Here is a 25,367-nt window from a genome sequence, read left to right on the forward strand (position 1 = left end):
TTCCATCGTAAAAGATGAGGTTGAGTGGAGAAACTATACTACTACTTACTAGCTAATAATTCATGTGGATAAATGTGTTATTATCAAAGTGAAGCTAAGTTAGCTGCACAAGCAGCTGATGAAGAAGTTACTGGTGCACATCTACCCAACAATTTTGAAGAGAGAATGTTTTGCAGCTCCAGTTTTGGGCACCTTTTAAACCAGAGATACCACACCACAGCAAAACCCCTCTTACAAACACACATGTATGGTTTCAAAACATTTGCAGTTTTCCATGAATAACTGAAGTGACACTGCTTTCTAATACTTGTTGTGTCCTATTCTCCAATTGCGCACATTCTAGGAAGTCAAAAGCTCTCTCAGGCCCGGATTAGCAGAGGGTTGTTATACCTTTCTGAAGTTTTCCTAGGCTCCTCAAAGGATCCCAAAGCTGGGAGTGTGCACAGGTACATTGCCCCTCCCACCCTCAGTCTATTCAAGTGAGGTCAATACCAAACTGACAGGGACTCCACACAGTCTGAAATATTGCTGGCTATTCGAGCTACTAGCAAAAACTGGGGCAGAATTAACTAAGTTTTCCTTAATGGGAACTTTTTTCTAGAGGCAGGCAATCAGTGTAAAATGTACCTCCACTATAAAATATGCTTGATTAAATGGAAGTAGCTAAGCTCAATTGCAACATTTTTTCTGGTGACATCTCCTTGAAATTTATTTATACTTTCAAACTTATGTCTTCTTGATCACACACACAGTTGCAAGAAGAGCAGACCTATACAGTGCAGACCATGCCATTTCTTTGACAGAAAGCCCAAACATCCTCTCAGCACCACTGCCTCAGCTATGTTTTAGACATAGCTAGCAGAGACAACATACCATCTTATGCACTTTGCAGTAAGAGTTGCATAGTATTAGTTGGCAATCATTTATTTTTGCTTGCATTGTGTCACATCTACAACAGCTTCTGCATATTTATTATTTTTTTCATCCTCCCTTGCCTCTTACTAGCATTTTTCCTACTTCAAGCCATAGCACAAGTATCATGTCACCATATAACAATTTACTGCATTTCACTAATACTTGTCTGACTGAATTCAGAGTTCATGCAGAAAAATAAATTGAAAAAATGTTTATTAATCACTTGCAAGCAAGAGGTCTCACTCATCTGATCAGTGTATCATGTTATATTTATCTAACAGAAGACAGCAGCATTTAACACCAACACCAGTCTTGAAAGTCTTTACATTGTCATTTTCCAGCAAGCATTTTCTTCTGCTTGGAATAATCTTCTTGCTATGTAAAGAGGTCAGCTGACACAACCCCTTTTTATTAGCTTCATCTTCCACTTAGAAAACCAGAGCAGAGAATTCAAGTTTCTAGCCCTGTACTCATCTTCCTGCAAATACTGTTTAAACCATGAACTAATCCAAAATCCCAGGTACACATTCACAGATGGGTTTTCCACTATCCCTCAAAGGTGTTATGTGCTGCTCTTTACATGCAGCGCAGCACATAAATTTGCATAGGTTCTGCATATTAACTGTGTGGCAACAGATGAAACTCCCACACCACCACTGAATTTCAAGGACAAGACTTCTAGGATGAAGCCACATTTTCACCAATAACACAAAGACTTTATCATATTCCAGGTTTTGGTAGCTTGAGGATTCTTTCTTCCTTTAATGAAATGTTTTTAGATGACCTCACCTGAATTTTATTATTACCAAAATGACCTGGATAAATACTGCAGCAAGTTCTCTCTAGGGAGAGTCAACATCATGCCAGTCTAAGAAAGTGAAATACAGAAATTACTGGAACACTGGAGGACTGTCCTGTGCCCTCAAATTCAGATCTTGCATTTAGACGTTTCTCCATTGTCCATCTTCCCTCTAAGGGTTTCCTTTGTCAAGCCCAAACACAGCTGTGGAAGGCTTCTAAAAATTCTTCTGAGGGCAACTTATTATCACTGGCTTTGACGGTTGTTTGTTTATTCATAAATCACATTAATAAAACTATGCTTGGAAAAAAATTATTCCCCATGCTCATGTACCTCTCAAATTTATTTTATTTAGCTGACTTGAGCACTGCCCATTTTATCCTTTTTTCTTTTTACAGCTTCCCCAAATTCTACTTGGCTTCCTTTTCACTACTGTCTTTCAATTACTATTATGATACTATTAATTGCTCCAAGCACTCCAGATGTTGCAACATCAAGCTACATCACTGAGCCCATAGCATTAGCCATGACGAAAAAAAAAAGCTTTATCACTTTTTGAAATCTCATGATCAATAGGAAAATCTGTATTAACAAGCATGAAAGCAGCATTCCATGTATTATGGTAGCTGGTTAAAGATTTCTTTTCCTTTTATCTGGACTGTAATTCTCAAGAGGAATCTGTAAATCTCTGGATGAAATGGCTAGTTTTCTCATCAAAAATGAAACACCTGCACACACACCCAGCCAAACGTGCATACCTGCCATTTCAGCTTTGAAGAACTGAATGAGTGATTGCGTGAAAGAAAGAATCCATTTATCCATGATGTTACTGCTCTCCTTAACTGTATTCTCATTGTAAAGGAATTCTCGTCCCTCATCCTATCATCAACATAAAAACACAAAACACATTTTTCAAGTCATATGGGTATATATTCAAGCCTCTATATCAAACCCCCTGTCAGCCACTAATATTTTGTCACCTTCACTGTGTTACACAGGTTTCCAAGGAGAGTACATGAAATTCCAGAAGAGAATAAGCTAAGAGAATTAGTAAGGGAAGTAGCTGAGGAAAACCTGACTCCCAGTGCTGCCGAATTCACCATACTACACCTTCAACTACAAAGGAGGCCAGTTATTTGGATCTGTTAAACCAGGTACAGAGAAGTACAGCACACAATATGCAGTCGTTCTTCCCTGTGTGCAGTGTAAGCTACAGCTTCCAGACACAAGGCAGCACTCTCGCATATACCTAACTTCTTCATCTAGGGGGATATGAAGCATTTACAGAAAAGGTACTATGAAGATGAATTATACATAGGAAAAGGACATATGAAGATTGTAATTATTGTTTAGAACATGTGACCATTTCCACAGATTAAAACATGAAAGAACACAACCTAAAAAAGAAGCAGGTGGAATCTTTCAGCATCCAACATGCATATAATAGGGCATTCTGTTGCTTTCCAGAACACTGATGTTTGCATCCATCTGAGAAATTGCAAGCAAAACCACAAGTAGTCACACTTGTAGTGCCAACAGTCTGACTCTTTTCCATGTGAATCTTCCTATGACTGGTTGAAAACAGGAGTTTTAACATTCTTTTAGATTTACGATCAGTATTTAACATCTGGTTATACTAGTCTTTGGACTTGCCCTTCCCCCGGAGTACAAGTGAAAAAAACCTGTTGGTATTACTTGACCCAGTAATTATACACCCACTTACGTAGTTTAAAGAACAAGATTCTTAGGGAAGAAATACCTCTGCACACCGAGAAATACAGCAATCCCAGTGTGAGGTCAGCAACCATTCAACCAACTACAGTTACTGAGGTAATTACAGCAAGCATAAGATTACTATTAGACTTCACCCACAACATTGAGATTGTAGCTTCTTTCTTGCAGAAGGCAGAATACAATGAAAAAGTTGTTTAAGCCTCTGCATGAAATCTAGAACTATCACCTCCAATAGCACATTATTTTGCCTAATATGGTGCACAGGAATGGTTTCACAATCTATTTAGAAAGAAAAATTACTTCTGCTGAATTACCAAAACTATCTGCTTAGGCAGCTGAATTTTCCACTGGGGTATCCAATCACCAATTTAGCTGACCTTGCAAGATTTACTGGGATCAGAGCAAAGAGCTGCAAAGCACTGTAGACAATTTAAAGCTGAAACAGGAAAACCTGAAGTATATTTGTGTAAGTTTGCCTGATTAATGCTGCCTAGGGATCCTAAGAAAAGATTCCTTACATATTAGGATCTCAAGATACCAGACTTTCTTCCCAAAAGATGCTGTTAAAAAGATGAAACCATTTATTTAAGTCAGCTATTTACTGTACTATTTACTGAAATCAGATGCCTTTATTGCTTCAGCTGTCCACAGCAACTAGGCTGCTACTGTCATTTCTTGTGTAGTACAAGGTTCAAACTTTTTCACTTAGTTCCCATTCTTCCATGTAAGTCTGTACTAAGAAGTGGTAATCTTCTAGCATTAATCTCAGCTGAAAGATAAAAATTGGTTTCAACAGAAACTGTACAATATACACACAAAATATTCATATGAAAATTTAGTATCAAAAAAAATTTCAATCTTGCTTTCATTTTGAAAGGATAAAGACTCATGTCAGTCACTCAGCACTTTTAGTAGACTTCAAATGTAATCTTCAAGTCTAAAGCACTATTGCTTTTATGATGATTTGCTTTTATTCCCATTCCATTTCTTCCTCCATCCCCCAAAGTTGTATTAAATTTAACTTTAAGAAAAATTAACTGTCATGTTAAAGACAACAATCTTCTGGCTGCTGCTAATGTATTCACTATTGAGCATTCCCAAGTTAAACATTTTTATGCAGATTCATAATTAAAGTTACAGTAAATGAGTTAGCTCAAGAAATTGTCACAGCAGCCAATACTGAAAATAGCTTTCTTTTCTTTAGTTATTTGCAGCTGCATTTCTGTTAGGTCTGTATGCTGCTAAGCAATGTCCTCTAATGGCACCCTTCCTACAACATAGCCATTCCTGATTACATAGCATGGGGCAATGACAAAGAAAAAGCAGCAGCAGCAGTCAAGGCAGTATTAGTGACACCTGCTGCCTCCAAGCTACTACACAATCACTGGTAAGAATTAGTAATAAAACAACAAGGCTTGGTATGGACATTTCAGAATGATTCCCCCAAGCACACATGGTACCTGGCTTTTAACTGGTGACCAGCAAGGTGACTGACAGCAGATAATTGCTTAGTATGTGTTAACCCCACAAACTCGAAGTCCCTATCAATAGGTGCAATAGCATCACATTTATCTCAAATAAGAGGGAATCAAGAACAGCCTAATCTGAGAAAGGATAGCTGTTATGTCTTGACAGGCCCCTACCTTCCACTCCTCCTTTCTATAGAATAAGCTTGGTCAAGGAGAAAAAGATGCAGCGTGGTTATAGCTTTATAAAACAGGCAACAAACAGCAAACACCATAGGAATTCACAACAAATACATACAACCTGACCTAACTTTGAAGTCAGCCTTGCTTTAAACAAGGAGGTAAAGATCAGATGACCTCCAGAGTCCAAACCTCTCTTCCAAAATAAATTTCTCTACAGTGCTAATTCACTCTAACACTGGAAAAAGCAAAAAAACCCTTCCACTTTGTTTTTCCAAATTCAAGAGATCTGTACCTTGTGTTGCAGGATCTGAACATTCTGAGCAAGAAAGCGATATGCATTGTACCATGGTAGGAAGACATCTTTCAGTATATCCCTTACTCCTTCCTCTTTAAATCTCAGGTTTTCTGCTCTTACCACAGGAGAATTGATCAGATATAACCTGCAAAATAAGAACACAGTACTCAACAGCTTAAAACTACGCATAGCAGTAGAAATGCACTTAAATGAACAGTAAACCCTAGAGAGCTGCACAGAAAGAAACATACCCAACAGAACAGTTTCACATTAAGAATTCTGAGGAAAACAGTACTGTAAGCATGTAACATACTGAGTATCTGACAATTTACTTCCCAGTGGACAGGACTATTTTCATGCTGTTGCTGATGGAATTTAATTTAATTTAATTTTTTGGGTTTTTTTTTTACTCTAGAAGTTAATTGAGATGATAACACATGCACAGATGCTATTACAGTCTAAAACAAGAAGTGGGTGCATAGAATTAGTAGACTAGACTGGAAGAGGCTTTGAGTAACCTGATCTAGAGGAAGGTGTCCCTGGCCATGGGAACTAAATGAGCTTTAAGGTCTCTTCCAAGCCAAACTAGTCTGTGATTCTATGCTCTTTAGAATGGCATCTATTGTTTTGGTAATATTTTGAGCTCCTTAACAATGAAAAGTACCTTTCTATTCTATTTAGTTCATTTCCTCATTTATAAAAAGCTTTGCACCCACTGCAAACACAGGGCTAAGGAGCAAGGCAAAACAAGCAGATCAAAATCAAAGAGCAGAAATTAATACTTTTTAAGGAAAAACAGTGCCAAAAGAGAACAAAGGATACACCTTTGATCAATACAAATATGATTCAGGTGATGTTGACTACTACATCAGCAGCAGCTCCTCACACAATCATGCTCAAGTCAGCCAAAGGGGTTCTCATCTATACATTAAATCCATCCTGTCTAGGGAGATCCTCCTCAGGTCACTCTCTCAAGCTATAAGTTCCTCATTTCACAGAGACACACACATCCCCAGCTTCCTTGCTAGTTCTGAGTTTACAAAGAATCATCACTACGCTTCATCCCATCTTCTTCCTTAAACAAATATTCTCTCTGCAGAGAAAAAGATGTATCTATCAAATTAACTCAAAAAGAAAGCAGGTGTTACCCAGGCATCAAAAAAAAACCTTGAATATAAACTTGATTTAGATACACTTCATATAATTTTCCAAATATGAAAACCAAACCAAACATTTTATTATAAAGAATGATGTATTTCTCAACAGAAATTTATTTACTCATTTTGTCACATCTTATCAGCTTTTAAAATCATGATTCTAAACTAATACATCTTTACAAGGATTTCCTTTAGGAGGCTTTAAAATCTTAATGGGGTTTAACACAGCCCATTCAAGAATACCAGACCATCAATTCTTCAGGAGAGGGCTTCTTGAGTAAATAATAATACATTAAATAAAGTTGCCAGAGTAAACAGTAATGAAGCGTAGAAATAGGCGTTTTCAGTACTGTACTGGGGAAAAAAATCTTTAAATATTATGTCTGAATTCACACTATGAATTTACAGGAGTACAGAACAACTAAGCATGATAATGAGTAAGTCCCTAAATTAAACTAGAACTTACAGGCATATATTTAAACTAAACTTCCAATCACACTTACCTGTATGCTTATTACTTATTATTTCAGAAGTCAAACATAACTTTAATCTTAATACAGAGCTAGTCTGGTACCAGGGTACACCAAGATACTCCAGGCCTTTTATCAGTCTGGGACTTACCCAGAATAACAACTACTTCAAATATTCCCTCCACTACTTTCCTGCTGAGGAGGCAGCAATGCCAACTAATCAGACCAATTAAGGATCCCCTACATTGCTAACTGCAATCCTCTAATTGCTTAAGTGAGCACCACTCACTTAAGAATCTATCAGAAGTCTTCTTAAAATAGCTTTTTGCTATTGAGCATTTTGTTGCTTGAGCAATCGAGCTAAATAACCAAAGTAGATCTCTAAGGCTGCAGTTCTGGTTTTGTGGGGGTTAGAGTTTTTTTGTTTCTGTGGGGGGAAGTGTTGGTTGGGTTTGTTTGGATTTTTTGTTTAGCTGTGGTTTTAAAACATAGCAGCTCTACACTGCCTTACAATATGTAAAAGTTAAAAGAATAGTAATTTCCTGAATTATTCCAATACAGAGATAGTTACACTCATCATAGCAGCCTTCCAATACCTGAAGGGGGCCTACAAAGATGCTGGAGAGAGACTCTTCATCAGAGATAACAGCAGCAGTAGGAAAAGGGGCAATGGGTTTAAACAGGGGAAGTTCAGATTAGATATAAAGAAGTTCATTACCATGAGGGTGGTGAGGTCCTAGAACGGGTTGCTCAAAGAAGTGGTAAATGCTCCATCCCTGTCAGTGTTCAAGGCCAGGTTGGACAGAGCCCTGGATGACATGGTCTAGTGTGAGGCATCCCTGCCCATGGGACAGGGACATCCAGTTGGAACTGGATGATCTTAAGGTCCTTTCCAACCCTAATCATTCTATGATTATATGGAAAGACAAGTAAGGCACCTGATAAAAGAGGAGTTCTATCAATTTAGTTATACCTAATGATATTACTCATTGGGAAGAACATAAAACCTCTCTCAAATCAAGCCAGTATTACCAAGTTTCCTAACAATATATGAGAAATCATTTTGTCTCTCTAAAGCAGCAGTCTATGACATTATGCTGTTTCTTCTGCATTTTGAGAACAGATTGAGAGGAGAATGTAACACATCACATCTAACAGGAACACTTACCTCAGGATATATGAAAGTAAAAGGCTTGTAAATACTATGACCAGCAAATCCTCTTTCTGACGTACTGCAGCTTTGACAGCTGTCCAACTCAAGTCATAGGTCTTAGCAATATTGAAATATAACTGGTTTTGACAATTCATAGAATCATAGACTGGTTTGGGTTGGAATGGACCTTAAAAGTCATCTAGATACAATCCCCTGCTGTAGGCAGGGACACCTTCCACTAGACCAGGTAATCTTACAGATTTCACACAAGATTCAAGTTTCATGACATCTGAAGCTGCGTTGTTAGATTTACTGTGCTGTTATTTCTTCTCTTTGCTCTTTCCATTCAATTCCATTGTCAGGGGTTCAGCAGTATCTCATGCTCTGCCAGGGAGGAGGGAGAGATAGGACGCCTGGTCTGGGCTAGTCGGGGAGGTATTCCATACCACAGCACGTCCTGTTCGGGGAGGGGACTGGAAGCTGGCCGGGAGGGAAGGGGTTAACACTCCGGGCTGGGCTTGGAGAGGGAACTGTAAGCTGGCCAGGAGAGGAGGGGTGAGCTCTCTCTTCTGGGCTGGCCTCGTGGCTGCGGGTGGTATCGTATTCTCCCTCCCTGTTTGTCTCCTCTAACATTGATTTGTTATTGGTAATGGTAGTGATTTGTGTTATACCTTAATTGCTGGACTGATTTTACCTCAATCCGTGGGAGTTGTATTCCTCTGGCTCTCCTTCCCATCCCTCCGGGAGTGTGAAGGTGAGGGGAGGGAGGGGAAACAAAGGGGGAACTGTGCAGATTTAGTTTAAACCACAACATCCATATTCACTTAAACAACTTACATCTATAATTTCTGCTATTTATCAAGCTACTGCTGAGAAGACTTCAAAGTTGTAGTTTAAAAAACCAATAAATAAATATATATATACACACACAGACACACTATACTGCAAAAGCTAAAGTAACTCTGAAGGGAAACAGTGCCAAGCTAAAAAAACTCAGTAGTAGCTTTTTCTATAAACAGAACAGATCAAGTGCTTCAGTGAGTAAGCAAAAGCAAGTGAATCGCAGAGCTCCTTCCATAAATGAATGTAGTCTGTGATGCTTTTTGCTCTCTATGTGGGTGTATGTATAAATAAATGTGACATTAAAGAATGAGTACACAGGAAGAAAAATGAATTAGCTTTTAGAAATCAAAAAACCATGAGTAATGGGAGTATATCTTATGGTGTTCAAGAATTTTTTGTTTGTTTTCTAAAAAAAAAGGAAGATTTTTTCCAACAGAGACATCATCTGTGATTTAAAAAACTCCAATTTCAGTAACTCCAGCCTTTTTCACGCACAGTGTCGCAGCTACCAATTCATTGATATTCTCCTAATACACCTTGATTATTTGCAAAGGACAATCTTGATCGATCAAGTTTAAGAAATCCACCCAACTCGCCATTGTAAACATATATGAGAAGATGAATTACTAGGTCTTTAAAATGCTAAAGCATGAAATAATGAGTTTCACATCTATTTCTTTTCATTACCTAGAGCATCCAACCATCATCTTCCTGAAATACACCAAAAACCATGGTACACTAAGCTTTCATTCAGCCCAGTCACTACCTTGCATAATTGTAACATACAATTCAACATGTGAGATAGTTTAAAGTTTTCTTATATATAGCAAGAATTACAGGGTCCTTGAGAAATGTGCAAGTTATTAAAATGTCTTTATTGTACCTTTATCTCAAGGTACCACTTCATGCATGTAGTTAGTGCATCTAGCAAAAATCTAGGAATAATTACATTTATATCATACAATCATAGAATAGTTTGAGTTGGAAAGGACCTTAAGATCATCCAGTTCCAACCCCACTTCAATTGACAGGGACGCCTCACACCAGACCATGTCACCCAAGGCTCTGTCCAACCTGGCCTTGAACACTGCCAGGGATGGAGCATTTACCATTTCTTTGGGCAGCACATTCCAGTGCCTCACCACCCTCACAGTAAAGAGCTTCTTCCTTAGATCTAATCTGAACTTCCCCTGTTTAAGTTTGAACCCATTACCCCTTGTCCTATTCCTACATGTCCTACTGCTATATATATTGTCCCTAATGAAGGGTCTCTCTCCGGCATCCTTGTAGGCTCCCTTCTGATATTGGAAGACTGCTGTGAGGTCTAAACCAGTTAGCATAATTTTAATTAAGCTCTTGAACTGTGTTTAATCTCTGTTTGGCCAGGAGAAGGTATACAGATACATATGTATACACAATGCACACACATACACACACGATTTGCATATATACAACATATATATACACACATTTGGCTGCTCCACTTCTGCTTTTCTGGTTTCACTACTATTAGGTACATCCTTTCATCAAATAAACACTTTCTTTTTAGGAAATGTATAATGAAAGCATCAAACACTTCTGTGCATTATACACTAATCCTTTCTTAAAGTAGTGATTTAACAGCAGACTAATAGTATTATACTCAAAAGATGTTATACAAATTTTCAGTGAGTCAGCTCAGATTACTAGCTGCAATAGCAGAGAGTGCTGGCTTCAGTAGAAGTACTCTGTACCTAGTGGACACACACTTTCTGACAAAAGGCCTCCAAGTCAGCACAGCAGCTTTGGCTGTTACCAGCCTTGAGGGAAGTAAGACAAGGGTACAGAAAGTCCAGGAACTGTAACTATTGCCAGTTCTTTTAAGTCATCCACTCTTTCAACTTCTTTGCTGCCATAGTGGTCTAAAGTTTCAAACTTAACTTTCTTCCTACTACTGTCAACACCACACAAGCACTCCTGGTACGTGTCTGCTATGAACAGAAGTCCAACTTATCAGATTGTACATTAATTAGGGAAAAACCTACCTTAGTGCATCAGCTCCATAACTATTTACAATACTCATTGGATCTGGGTAATTCTTCTTCCTTTTGCTCATTTTTTGGCCATCACTAGAAAAAAAAATCAGAATGTAGGCCTAAGTTCCCAGAATTCTTGTAATACATGGATAAGGAAAAAAGGCCCTTCAAATCCAGCTAATTTTTTCTGTCCTATTTTGTTCTTGGTAGCACAGACACAATTAGATATTAGTACATCATTTCAATATGACTGTTGAGCCCATGAGAGCAACTGAAAACAAAACCAAAAAACCTCACAAAACAACCCTAGAGGCTCCCAATTTACAAATCTCAGCAGGAAATGCGTCTTTCCTACCAAAGCTGAGGGAAGATGCACCTGTTTCGAATCAATCCCTCCAGCCAACTGGCAGAGCTTTATTTGAAAATAAATGGAAGCCAATAGTACGAACTTATTTAAAATTGCATCTAAAACCATGTTTATAATCCCCTTTACTCTGCATAACAGGTATCAGTTATTTCCTAGTCTTTCCTACTTTGAGTTATCACTTATTTTCTCTCTCTCTAGGAAGGATTAATCCTGCTAGAAAGAACCTAGGGTAGCAGGCAGCTGGGATGCGTAAAGCACTTGAGATCCTGATGTTTATCTCCTGGAACACCAATATCTCCCTGACAAGTCTTAACAGCTCCAAAGCCCATTTCAGATTTAATTTACAATTTGTAGAGACTTATCTGAAAAAATTGTTAACTAAAAATCTGTTAGGGAAAGAAGTGACTGACATACCAACCTGGCAAGAACAAGGCCATTCACAATTACATTCTTGAAAGGAGGCCTTCCAAAAAGAGCAGTGGACAGCACCAGCAAGGTGTAGAACCTGAAACAAGAGTCAATATAAACGTCACTTTCTAAAAACACCAAGCTAATGTCTGCATGCCTTTCATTACAAAAGAAAATTTTCATTATGTTGTTTTACTATAGCAAAGTTAAAATTTAAGTATGTCAAACATTTACATTGCTAAGGCTCAGAAGAGGAGCTTATTGTAGGTAGACATTTTTCCTCTTTGTAGCGTATTGTGCTATTTGCTCAGCTGTGATCTATTAGCTCAAGGCAGCTGAAAAATTGTAGCAGTAGGCATTAGGAAGGTTGTGAATAGCAAAAATGTAGCTTTTTCCCTTCCAATACAGAAAACAAGAACTCTGTCCCTGAACAAGCTCCCTATCTGCTCACTGTAAACCTCTGAACTCAGGATCCATCCAGAACAAACATGCAAACAGGACTGGCACACTCTGTACATGTCTGTGTATCTGTTAATGTGTGCATTCTTCAGCCTAGCAGACTGAAAAGGTTTTACTGCCAGGAGCATAAAACCAAGTTAGCAAAAGTGAGCAGAGCCTCTTTCCATTCAAACAAATTAAATCAGCCATCCCTAGAGAACAGGAGAATGTAGGCATTCCCCGCAGCAACAAGCAGTAGGGGTTTCCCCCCCACACCATTAGGTGTGTTTACAGTAACACTATAAACTGCCTAGGACTTGTTAAGAAACCAGGGTTGGAGCAGGCACAGGCACCTATGATTCAGTATGTCAATAATGATTGTATCTGAGAAACTAAGTGGAGGTGCAAGAGGATGTGATAATTTCATACTCAGGAGGTGGAACCTTCACCAAAGGAGCTATCTATCAGCTTCTGCAATTGCACTGCTAGTAATTACTTTTAAAAAAATAACTGGAGGGTGGCCACAGCTTTCCTGGTTAAAAATGAATATTCCACTGACAATTGCTTAGCAACCTTAAAAGAGCAGATGATATAGAAAAGCTAATTGATTTAGAATAAGGCACAGGAGGTTATGCCTCAGAACTATGCATTTGCATGAAGATTTAGTGCAGAAACACTTGGGGAGGAGAGAATTCCATCTGTATTTTCCAAAGTTGTTTTTATCAAAAAGCTATCTATAACTGCAATAGCATTATTCTGACACTTGAATGTCCAAAGCTCCGTAAAGGCTGCAGTGTCCATTACCACATTTATTAAGTAGCTTACGTGACAGCTCTGATGCTTACGTCTAACAGGCTTTTAACTCTGAACAACCTCAATGCACACTGCAGGATGCAATCTTTATTCAACTGCATTCAATTAATTAATTTCACGAATTTTGACCAACACTCTTCCACCAGCAGACAAATACGTGCACTCAAGATCCCATCTCTATTTTTAACCTTCTTAAAAAAAAACCTAAACACGAATATTTGAGCATTTACCCAGATGATCGACACACCTCAAGCCTGCAAGACTAAGAGTTTTTTACAAGCACAGCAGTACCTCTTTAGTATTTAGTTGAAAGTACCTCATTGACAAACACCCATGACTTCCTGCAAACTGGTTGCAAATTCTCTTACTAGAGGCAGGTGCAATCACAGTTAAAAAGAGACAAGTAGAACCAACTGGAAGAGATTTCAGTAGTGTTTGCACTGGGAAAATTGTACAGACAGACCAGTGGCACTGAAAATAACACATCCAAGTACTCTTCACAAATTTAATATTATCGGCCTTATCAAACCTGATGAGCCTCAGCAATGAGGTACTTCTCTTTGAGATCCTGCAAAGGTTTACACACAATTTTTACAATTCTTCTCATTCTTTCTCAGATTATCATTTTAAAAAATTCACCTAATTCACTCTGAATATTTTAAAGGAATATCTCTACACCTTATTTTTTAATTATCTTGTCCACATACACATCCGTTTCTGACAACTTCCTCAACATTTCTGCTGCTTCACAAGTCTGCTTCTAGTCATGTCCTTGAGATACATATATGTATCTATACACACACACACGTATGTATGCTGGGTATGTCAGCCAAACAACAGTAAAAAAAACCCTAACTCCACAAATACATGTAACTCAACACCACACTGAAAAGCACCATGACTAATAAGGTGTGATATAACCAAACTTTTCTATAATTCTACATAAAATTTTGGAGAGCACAAACAGATGGGCTAGCAAAGACTACTTCTGAGGGGTGGAAAAAAAAAGAAAATGAGAAAAGAAATCACTATACATGAAAGAAGCCATTTTTAACCAAGTTCATGAGGTTGTGCTAATGCTAAGCTATGTGCAGTACTGCTCTGAGGACCCACTGCAAACATCATGCATAGCACTAACGAGGTACGGTGCAGCTATATTCTGACAAGTATTTAATATGCCACAAGGAGTCCATGTTTCACTGAGTGAGACTTCGGTGGTCCCTCCTTAACTGCCATACTTCGAAATATAATTTCATTTGGAAGATCTACATAATTTTTTTTGCATCAAAAGAAATGGGTTGTTATGTGAAGACACCTTTAACTTGATTCCTGAAACTTATTCTTTATGTAGCATCATGCCTCAAGTTTTCCTTGCTCAAGCCCCCTGGCTTTGAGAGTACATATAAACCTTCTGAACCTCATCAGCATGTAAAAGCCCACCTCTTGCTGTCTTTGCATTGGCCAACTGGTTTGTTGGAGGAGTAGAGGAGTGGGCAAATGGAGGTCACAATGGTGTGGGTTAGAAAAGACCTGAAGATCAACCTCCCTGCCATAGGCAGGGACACCATGCATGTCACCCAAGACTTTATCCAACCTGGCCTTGAACACTGCCAGGGATGGAGCATTCACAACTTCCTTGGGCAACCTGCTCCAGTGCCTCACCACCCTTACAGTAAAGAATTTCTTCCTTATATCTAATCTAAACTTCCCCTGCTCAAGTTTTAACTCATTACCCCTTGTCCTATCACTACAGTCCCTAGTGAAGATTTTGCCAGGCACACAGGTGAGACTGACTGGTGTGTAGTTCCCTGTGTCTTCTGTTTTCCCCTACTTGAAAATGGGGGTTATATTTCCCTTTCTGTAGTCATCAGGAACTTCACTTGTGCACATTCAGGTTTGTAAGAGGATATCGAACTTGATCTTCCTCTATAGTAGGCTTGAGGTCTTCTTTCTCACAATCCCTGCATATAAGTTTATTTAACTAATAACTCAAGTTACTGGACAAAAGAGTTCTACTTGTATATAGTCAAATGTACTACTCAAGAAACAAAACAAAAACTCATCTTAAAAACCTGTCAGTTTTCACAGGCAACAACCAGCCTCAAACTTCAAAAACAGAATAAACACGAATTCCAAAACTTTGTCACCAAACCTTAGAATACCTTGCATTTTACTGAGGGGGAAAAAAAAAATCATACACTTCTCTATACAACATCAAAGGCTCAACCAGATGTAATAGAGTTAGACACAGGGCAATAACACATAATATAGTGGCAGAAAATTACCATCCTCGGGTTTGGTCAATGCCTTCAGCAATGAAGTCAGCAGGGAAGGCATCTTCAAGTTCTTTTTTGTTTTCAAATGGATAATGGACTTGTGCATAAGGCATGCTTCCACTCTCAAACCAGCAATCAAAAACTTCAGGGACCCGGTGCAGTAAGCCCTTGCCACAGTGTGATGGGATTGTTAGGTGATCAATACTATGGGAAAGGAAAAGATTGACGAATTTTAAACAAAACCAAAAATTAGCACAAAAAGTTAACGCTCTTAATGATTCTTCCAAAAGGTCAGAGGGTTTAATTTTTTTATATTAACAGTGTTCAAGACAGAAGAAAGGAAAACTGACGCATGTTAATCACAAGTTTTCTTACTACTTCTGTTTTCTTTAAATCTGTTTCCCAGGGTTAGGAAAAGAAAGACAATATTTCCTATTCTCTTCAGCTATTTTATGTAACTAATTAAAAAGTCTCTGAGACCAACCTTTCTCGATGGAGGTCAGTGACTTTCACACCAGACAGCTCTTCCAACTCTGCCACTGAACCAATACAAACCACCTGTAAGAAACACTCCAGAAATTTAAACAGATATTTCCACACAGTAGCAATTTTCTTTCTTTCTTTTTTTTTTCTTTTAATGTTAGACAGGAGACATGTAAGTCAGTATCTTCTGGTGATACAGCTGAAAAGCAACAAAAATTTCGTACAAGGTCCCCTTCTTCAATCTAACCAAGCACTAATTGATGTTAGAGACCACTGCCCTGATTTAATGTAATTCATGTCAGAATAATTGGAGACTTTGAAGAACAAGAATGCTGTCAGATAACAAAAACTGTGGGGTTTTTTTTTCCCCAAACACAATCACCTCTGAAAATCCAATAATCCTGACTTCTATACAGATAGGAGTTTCAGATCCCAGGTTCCTCTTCTGAAGGTAAGGTAAGCAAAGTAGCTAAATTGCTCAGAATTGAGTGTAAGTGTTCCATCCCTGGTACACTAAACTGTTCATATCAATGGCATCCTATTTAAAGTGAAAAGCAGTGTCACAGCTAATAAAGGGGTTATTAAGAAAGGTACAGACTTTTCTGGGGTCTATTGCATCAATGAACATATCACACTATCTTAAAAAAAAAAAGGCAAGAAGTTTCAGTAACAGATTTGCATTGGTATCTTGAAATGTTGATGAAACAAATTACCCTGACAAACTGCATGTAGGAGAGGAAAAGAAAAGCAGGGCTATCTTGGCTTTATGTTTTAATCAAGTTTAACCCTCCCGGAGTGTTTTTGCCTTCTCTTATCTGGCAGGATTCATGAGCCACAACCTGCCGTCCCTGTCTGGATTTTGGAGAGCCAGTCCTACATGCTATTGGTCTCATTCCATGGGGAAAAAAAATGGTTTTTGAGAGATCTGATAGAGAAGGAATTAAACGTACCAACATAAAGAAGCTGTAAGCAGGCTAGACATTTTTTATATAAGATAACTCTCTAAGTGCTCTTGGGATACAGTAAGTCAGAGTGTTGCTCAATTCTTACAGCTAGTCTTAAATAAATGCATATATATACAGACACAGAAATTGTGACTAACAAAAAGGTTTTGATGTATTTAATTCCAAAAACTTGTCATGAATACAGACAAGATAGAAACTCTGATCTGGTTTTTAAGCTACAATTTTCCTAGTTTGATTCAACTGCTGACCTGCATTACTAATCATCATCTTTTTTTAAATGAAGTAGTTTTGAAATGTATTTTTCCCTTATGTATTTGTCTTATTTTTCTTTTAAGAATTGAAGCATCACAGTCATTACAATAATCAAGTACAAGTCTGCAGTTTACACAGCAACCTACACCAGGGGACTTATCCCAGTTGAAAACATGCCTTTATCAACAAACTATTTTTAACACAGATCTGTTCTTTATTCACTGTGTTGGCCCTGTAGCAAGTGAGCAGGCAGCAGGTACTTAGTTCATCACTGCTGGTAGAAGAAAAGGTTTTAGTAGCAGCATGGGTAAAAAATAGCCTTGGATACACAGATTACTTCATCTGAACTAACCTTAATATTTGAGCATACTTTCACCCTGTGCTCTGGGTTAAAACCTGCCCATTAGTTGCTGCTTTTTTGAATCAAGCATTATAATACTTAAGTAAAATTCTGAATACTGGATGCATCTACAGAACTGCACCCAGCAAAACATATTCATAGAAATAACCCCAAGTCCACATGAAGAATCCAGCAATCACCAGAGGAACACAGATACCACCATACTGAATAAGACTGTCACTGTCCAAGTCAGAAGGATGGAGCTACTGTGCCCAAAAGTGTAGTTCATTAGATACTTGAAGGCAAGAGAACAATACAGTAAGTAGATGATAATTAACTCCAATCCCTCATAAGGCTGCACCCACTCATTTCTGCAAAAACAAACAGGTTTATGCCCTCAAATCAAAACTGTTGCTTTGGATACATTTTTTTAACACCAATGCCTGGCCTCTTTCTTTGTAAGTCCCTTGTTCTTCCTCCATTTTATTTTTCAGCCATATCAACTACATAGCTAGCTATATCAACATCTAGTAGCAGATAGCAAAAACTGAGATAAATAGGCTGGGACTGGGGGCTGTTCAACTCTGTTTCAGCATCACTGAGACCTAATGTGAAATCAGAGGTCAAGGGTAAATACCTCTAACAAAATGAACATTAGCATTACATCTGGGATTATCCATGTAAACAGGAAGAATAAAGCCACCCAGCAGCATTTGTGGACCTCAGTGTTCCTGTGACATAGCTCTGCAGTCCCTATTAAATAAAAATATTTGCTTTTATTGGTTTGGCATTTCAGCTCTGTTTAATACCTATAATCAAAGAATAAGCAGTGTTCATATATAGCAAGAAGTCCATGTAGTGGATCAGTGTATCAGCAAGACATTTTGGGATCTTTAGAAAGCATCTTCTGAATAGAAATTAGAATAAATGACTGAGAAGGTCAGCTAGAAGCGGCATTCATAACACAACCTCAAAGCAGACCAGAGAGTGACCTAAGGAAGGTCCCTCACCCTTCTAGCACAGCTAGACTCCTCTTCTTCCAAACCTGTCGTGAAAGACCAAGGGCATCAGAACTAGTGGAAGGTTAACAGTTTACATACGTGACAAGCAATGAAAGGGAGACTTTCCATAACATCACTAGATATTTCACACTAAAATTTGTATGCAAGTCCTATAAAATTAGCCTATGTCCACTTTACCAATTTGGGTGCTACATTAAAAAAAATGTTATTACCTAATCCATATTAAATGTGTTCCTCCACTGAGAAAATCATTTGTATTCGAGAGGTTAGTATGATAAACTGACTGTGAAAATGTGGTAATAAAGACAAGCTTTGAAATTTAACTTCCATTATGTGTCTCTACCTGATAACTACGCTAAAAGAAAACTAAAATAAAAGATAAATTAAAACTGTGGGAAACCAGATATGGATTTGTAATAAAATTCACTTTAATACCAATTAATTCAACTTCCTGTATATTAAATAAGGAACTGTTATTACTTCTCCAGGATTTAATATGCACAGCATAACTGCATGTGACAGTGCTCTTTTGAGAACAAGACATGAAGAGGCTCTGCATGGCACTAGGCTGCAGTAAAACTGAAGTCAGGAAATTCTAAGTGAATATTATTTCTATATGAGAGCAGATGTCACTTAAGCCTTATGCTCCGCATCAGTTCCAATGGTAGTTTTCAAGTTATATCTCACATGCACAAAAAGAGAGTACATATTAAAACCAACCCTAGATTGAAACATAGCATTGTTCAGAAGCCATACTGGACTATTGAAGCATGACACTCAGACTCTGGACTAAGAAGAAACGTATAAATCTATGGATAAACATAATACGCCTGTTGGTATTTCTGTCATTATTCAGAACACCAAGCCCTGATGAAGGAAAAGTCTATCTTCCAAACTAGACATCATATTGTTATTAAAAACAAATCAAACCTAAAAACCCAAATAAATCTGTACATACAGGAATACAGACATGGGGAGACTGGACAGAAAATGAAACATTAGAGGCAAGGAGTGGGAGTCATGTAACCTTTACACAATCCTTCTCTGTTCCAGAATGAAGTCTTGAAATACTTTAGCACAAAACTGAAAGCCTTTTCTCTGTCTAAAAAACTTGTTATACCAAAGAAGGGACTTAAATTAACATTATTACTGATTTTTAGATATAAACTATCAGCCTTCAATCTAAACTTTAACTGTTATATGAGAGACAGAAAGACTTGGTCTGCCAGTAATTTACAAACACACAGCATAAACAGAATTCAAATGCCAAGGATTTCTTAGGTACTTAAATCGTAATTGCTATGAGTATCTCCCTCCTGCTCCCAATATCTCCTGCCTATCCACAAGATTTGCAATAAAGAGGAACTAAAAAATGCTTTATGGTGCACTTCTATGCAACAGGGCAGCTTAAGGAAGTAAAATACTTTTCAAGAAGACATTTTCCTAGTCGAGGTCATCCACATCTAAAAAGTAAACATTTTCTCATCAAATGAGATAAAAAAATAAAGGCTTGGGATGCTTCAGAAACAGTTTTAAACCTTAGTGGTTTGACTTTGAAAAGGGCAATCATCAACACTGTGTAAAGTATTCATTCACTCATGCAGTTACCTTTATGCTACCAACTACAGGGTACCACACAATTCCAAACCCCTCATTTCCAACATTCCCATCATATACTTCCATTATTCCACTAAATTCAAATTTTTACATTCTGCTGTATATTTGTAGTGCTACAGATGGGAATGTAATTTCTCCTATGGTGAACTTGCTTTTACGCTTTCAGCTACTCATTTGGCTTGAAGTAATGGACCAGAAGAATTTCAAAAGGAGACTGGAAGGACTGAGTTAAAAAGAAAAAAAAATACACTCTTGCTTGTCATTTTCTCATTTTTTATTTCCATTAATTTACCATAACCGCAAATTCTTCTGGGAAAAGATAAGATTAATGCTAAGATAAAACCCAAGTAAAATTGCTAGAAGTTTTCAGGGAAAAGAAAAACAAACATATATGATCACACAAATGCATGTATACATATGCCTATATCTATCACTTACTACAGATAAATATGCACTGTTAAGATATATTACTAGGACTTAAGACTACAGCAGCTAAAGATGTAATAGCATCAAAATAAGCAAACAGCATACACAGATAAGCTTTTCTGTCAACTGGAAGCTTTTGGTTTCTTACCTCCTCAAAGTCATCACTGACCCACAGAGGGATGGGTGTTCCCCAGTACCGGTTCCTAGATATAGCCCAATCTCGTGCGTCTTTAAGCCAGTTCCCGAAACGTTTCTCCCTTACAAAATCTGGAACCCTGTTCCAAAAGTAAGAGAAGTAATCTTTTATCACTGCATTCCACTTAAAAGAAAGCTAGTAAGAAGTTATTTTGATTTCATCCATAAAGCAAGTTAATTTCTGCATACTGCATGAATCAGAGGACATTTTATTACAGCACTGGCTGCTGCAAGGCCTATAGACTTGCTGCCAAAAACTAAACACCATTTCTCCTGCCTTTCTTTCTTTCTTTGATATTCAGGTAAATTGTTGAAATTAAAATTACCATTTTAATCTTACTCCCTTATGATACTTTTCAGATTCCTAAAGGGGCTTGTCCTGGGTTCAGCAATAGCAGTCATTTTTTCTCCTTCTTCATAGCTGGTGCAGTGCTGTGTTTTTGACTTTCAGTCTGGGAACAGAGCTGATAACACCAATGTTTTTAGTTGTTGCTAAGTAATGTTTACTCTGACCAAGGACTTTCTGAGTCTCATGCTCTGCCAGGGAAGAGGGGAAGCTGGGAGGACGCAGAGACAGGACACCTGACCCAAACTAGCCAAAGACATTTTCCATACCACAGCACACCATACCCAGGATGTAAACTGAGAGTTACCCAGAAGGCCTAGTTCACTGGTCGGTCAGGCTAGGTATCAACAGCTGGTATTGTATTCTCTTCCCTTGTTATTTCCCTTATCATTATTATTATTGGTGGCAGCAGTAGTGATTTGTGTTATACCTTAGTTACTGGACTGCTCTTATCTCAACCCCTGGGAGTTACATTCTTTCGATTCTCTCCCCCATCCCTCCAGGAGTGGGGGAAGGAAAGGGAGGAAGGGAGAAAGTGATTACGTGATTTAGGGCTGAGCTTAAACCACAACAGGGCTGACAAGAAATATGGGGAGGGACTTCTTACAAGGGCCTGTAGGGACAGGACAATGGGGAATGGCTTTAACCTGACAGCAGGGACATTAAGATACTAGGAAGAAGTTCTCCCATGTGAGGGTAGCAAGACACTGGCACAGGGTGCCCAGAGAAGCCCTGGCAGTGTTCAAGGCCAGGCTGGTTAGGGCTTGGAGCAACCTGCTCTAGTGGAAGGTGTCCCTGCCCGTAGTGGGGTTTGGAACTGGATGAGCTTTAAGGTCTCTTCCAACCCAAATCATTCTAGGATTCTGTGAAATATGTGCAACATACAATAAATTCGTTGAAGATGCAACAGTGGCCAAAAGTCCTCAGGACAGTCCACCACTAGAGGACTACGGCTAATGGTGGATAACAGGACTACTGCGCTATTTTACATACAGAAAAAAATGCCAGTTACTTATTTGGATGCTGAATGAAATTACAAAGTTTCAAATTCTCAAAAGAAGGCACCAAAAGGCACCTTGCATTATGCATGAACATCCAGGTGTCTGCACATTACTTTTAGACTTTGAGAATAAAGACAGCTCAGGTTAATGTATCCTACAAAAAAAAACCCAAACAAAACAAAACAAAAAAAACCACCACAACTATTTTCACATTATCATCTACACTTTTAATTCTCCATTAAAAACCAACACACACATATACCCCGAACATAAAACCCTATCAATGCTTGCTAAAAACTTATTTTGAGTACTAATCGGCTCTGAGGGATGTTAAAGACAAATTTTCATCATATGGAAATGTCTTGGAGCTCAGAGAATCTCATGAGCCCTGGGTATGCTAAATGGCCTGATGGTTTGATCAGGAGCTAATTGCTTTCTTTCCTGATGTATACAATTAACTATTTATACAATGATTATATAGCAGATGAGGAAAAGCAATGGGTTTTGAGATCAACAATACGTTCCTTTCGTGCCTAAAGAGGCACATAAGAAGACCAACCTCAAATGAAAGAATAAGCCTAAGCCAATGATATTCAGACACAGAAGCTGTGAATAAACAAACAATAATACAAGTAACTCTAGAATTGAGTTATTAAGCAAACCATGGCAAGTTTTCCTTTCTAAATCCTGGATTTAGAGACACAGAGTTTCTAAAGGAGGAGCAGCCAAATTACAGAACACACATGGTCTCTTCCTCCTTTTGTTTTGGAAGCTCTTTGTGTTTATCAATTTCTTCTGAATAAGAATGATTTTTAATCACAGATCAACACCAAGAGTAAAAAAGATTAAAGAATCCTTTACAGGGAAGAGAATGGATTCACATGACATTCAAGGGTAAGACTTGGTCCAGCAGCAAGAGATTTACAATGTAAGAGTGAGTATTCCTAAAAAATCTACTGATGGAGAAGAAAGCTATTGTCTTTTACAAGTTTCACCCATGCTGATGCCATGTGGAGATCCGAGGGCTTCTTGATGGCAGTATTGTCTCAGGTGGATAAAAACTACTGTTAAAAGACTCACTAAATATCACCTTGAAGTTCTATAGGCTCACTAGTTATTCTGTATTTACTTTCAGCTGCAAAGTTATCTTCTGTAACGTCTTCAACGAAAATGTGATATAAAACAAGATTTTAAACAAACTTGGTGACTAACATTTCACATGACATCCGTATCCCTGAAGTTTAAGGCTTTCACAAGTTGTTTTAGAGTGGGACTCATTACTGGTAACTTTTTGTGATGACCTTAAGAGACCCCCTTCTCCAAACACAAGTGGAAACTGTAAAAGATCCTTAGCATTTGCCTAGCATTCCACTAATGTGGAAAAGGTCTCTTTACATCATCCCCAAACTAATCTCCATTTTTCAGAAGTTGTTAGACACTGATTAGCTGAAATTATGAGTCCTATTTAACATAGCTAGAGGCTGAAACAATCCCCTGGTGACATTAAAATGCTAAGATTTTCAACTCTACCTCTTCAAAACACGCATGAAAAATTAATTTTTATCCCCAAAGTGGACATTAACCACAAAAATGTATGCGGTGTGATTGGTCTCTCCCAGCTATGAAAGTGTATAATATACCTTTTCCAGTAAAATTGTTTGATCCTGCTGCCAGTTTTTATTGGAACATAAAACACAAACCACTCAATCTACTATGAACAACATTTGCAACAATGATTTATGCTCTTTAGAAGTACAATACAAAGAACATTGACACAGCCATCAAATAAAATAAAAAGAGCCCGTATCTCAGACACATTTTGAGCCCATCACTCAAAGAAACTGTTACTTCGAACAACTGGTTCTCACCAATGCACAGATGCTGCCCACACACCAAACAGCAGACACAGCCTCCAACTAGGAACAAGCTAGAGGAGCTATCTGCAGCAGAGAACAGGCTTGCCACTCACATGGCTCTTGAAGGCTGGAGCCCATTTATTTATTCTCACTCGATATAGCTACAGATATCTCAGTCTGACACTTCTGACTTACCTATATAAGGAAACAGAAAGAGGAAAAAAAAATAAAAATCAGAGGCACCTTCTATTTCAATATTTCACTGGGCTGGGAAGACAGAACAAAGCATTCTCAACCATGTTGTTCCTAACACCTGATCATTATGTTACACCAAGTCCAGGTTAGCATTTCTACATGGCTTTCTTTTTTTTTAATTTCTTTTAATCCTCTTCTCTGATATGTTCTCAGTATACCTCTCTTGTTAATTTTTAAGAAGGATAACATCCTGCCACAGGTACGTATTATTAGTTAAGGAAGTACTCTTCCATCTACACAAAGCAATGAAGGTCTGTTTGTTTTACACAAACAAGGAGAGTGAGGAGCAACCAGAGCAATGTCATCCCCCAGGGATATTCTGCTTCCTTTTCTCCTATGCAGGGGAAACCTGGCCTCACCCTGAAACTTGCTATACCGTGTTTAATCCTATCAGCCCACAGCCTTCCTCATAATTCCCAGTTAAATCTTCCACCTGTATTCCCAGGTACACTGCAGAGAACTGTGACTCTGATAACACTGTGATAAAACAGTGAATCACTACTGACACTTTCAGAACCTTTGGGGCTGTGTTAAAAAAAAAAACTGCTTGCCTAAATAAACCCTAGAGCTGAAAGTCCCCTGAAAGTGAATGGTTGCACAGTTTGCCACACACTGACCTCTCTGCATGACAGAAGGCTCCAGGGAGACATCAGAGCAGACTTCCAACACCTAAAGGGGCTGACAAGAACTTTGGAGAAGGACTTCTTACAAGGGCCTGTACGGACAGGACAAGGGGAATGGCTTTAACCTGACAGAGGAGAGGTTTAGATTAGATCTTAGGCAGAAGCTCTTCCCTGTGAGGGTGCTGAGGCGCTGGCACAGGGTGCCCAGAAAAGCTGTGGCTGCCCCATCCCTGGCAGTGTTCAAGGTCAGGTTGAACACAGGGGCTTGGAGCAACCTGCTCCAGTGGAAGGTGTCCCTGCCCGTGACAGGAGAACTGGAGAAGCTTTAAGGTTCCTTCCAACTCAAATCAGTCTAGGATTCCATATTTAGAAGCTTTAAAAACACTAAGAAAAAGACAGAACTGAAAGGCCACCTACATAAACAGTCATATTTTACAACAGAAAGATACATGAAAAGCAGCCCTTTCCCATATACCAGTACACACACTTTTTGGGTCTAATCAGCTATGTACCACACACCCCTTCAGGTTGAAAGGGCAGGTTTCAGTATATTCAGTACATTCATGCCACTGTCTTTGCAGCTGGGTATGACAAGCAAGGTGATGAGTGCTACAGCCCATTTAGAGCAGTCCACTGCTAATGGCACTGCACAAA

General features: G+C 38.4%; 1 protein-coding gene across 1 annotated transcript in view; it reads right to left on the reverse strand.

Moving 5' to 3' along the window:
* The window catches only part of LOC101881817 (isoleucyl-tRNA synthetase 1), a 110,800-nt gene that overhangs the window by 34,510 nt on the left and 50,923 nt on the right, over positions 1-25,367 (reverse strand). Inside the window, exons 15-21 of the mRNA XM_005149384.3 lie at positions 20,586-20,712; positions 15,817-15,890; positions 15,342-15,536; positions 11,816-11,902; positions 11,040-11,123; positions 5,390-5,537; positions 2,473-2,593 (exon numbers count right to left, since the gene is read on the reverse strand). Of these exons, the coding sequence (XP_005149441.2) occupies positions 2,473-2,593; positions 5,390-5,537; positions 11,040-11,123; positions 11,816-11,902; positions 15,342-15,536; positions 15,817-15,890; positions 20,586-20,712 (836 nt within the window). The remainder of the gene's footprint in view (positions 1-2,472; positions 2,594-5,389; positions 5,538-11,039; positions 11,124-11,815; positions 11,903-15,341; positions 15,537-15,816; positions 15,891-20,585; positions 20,713-25,367) is intronic.

This window comes from Melopsittacus undulatus, chromosome 9 (assembly GCF_012275295.1).
Source record: "Melopsittacus undulatus isolate bMelUnd1 chromosome 9, bMelUnd1.mat.Z, whole genome shotgun sequence".
Lineage (NCBI taxonomy): Eukaryota > Metazoa > Chordata > Aves > Psittaciformes > Psittaculidae > Melopsittacus > Melopsittacus undulatus.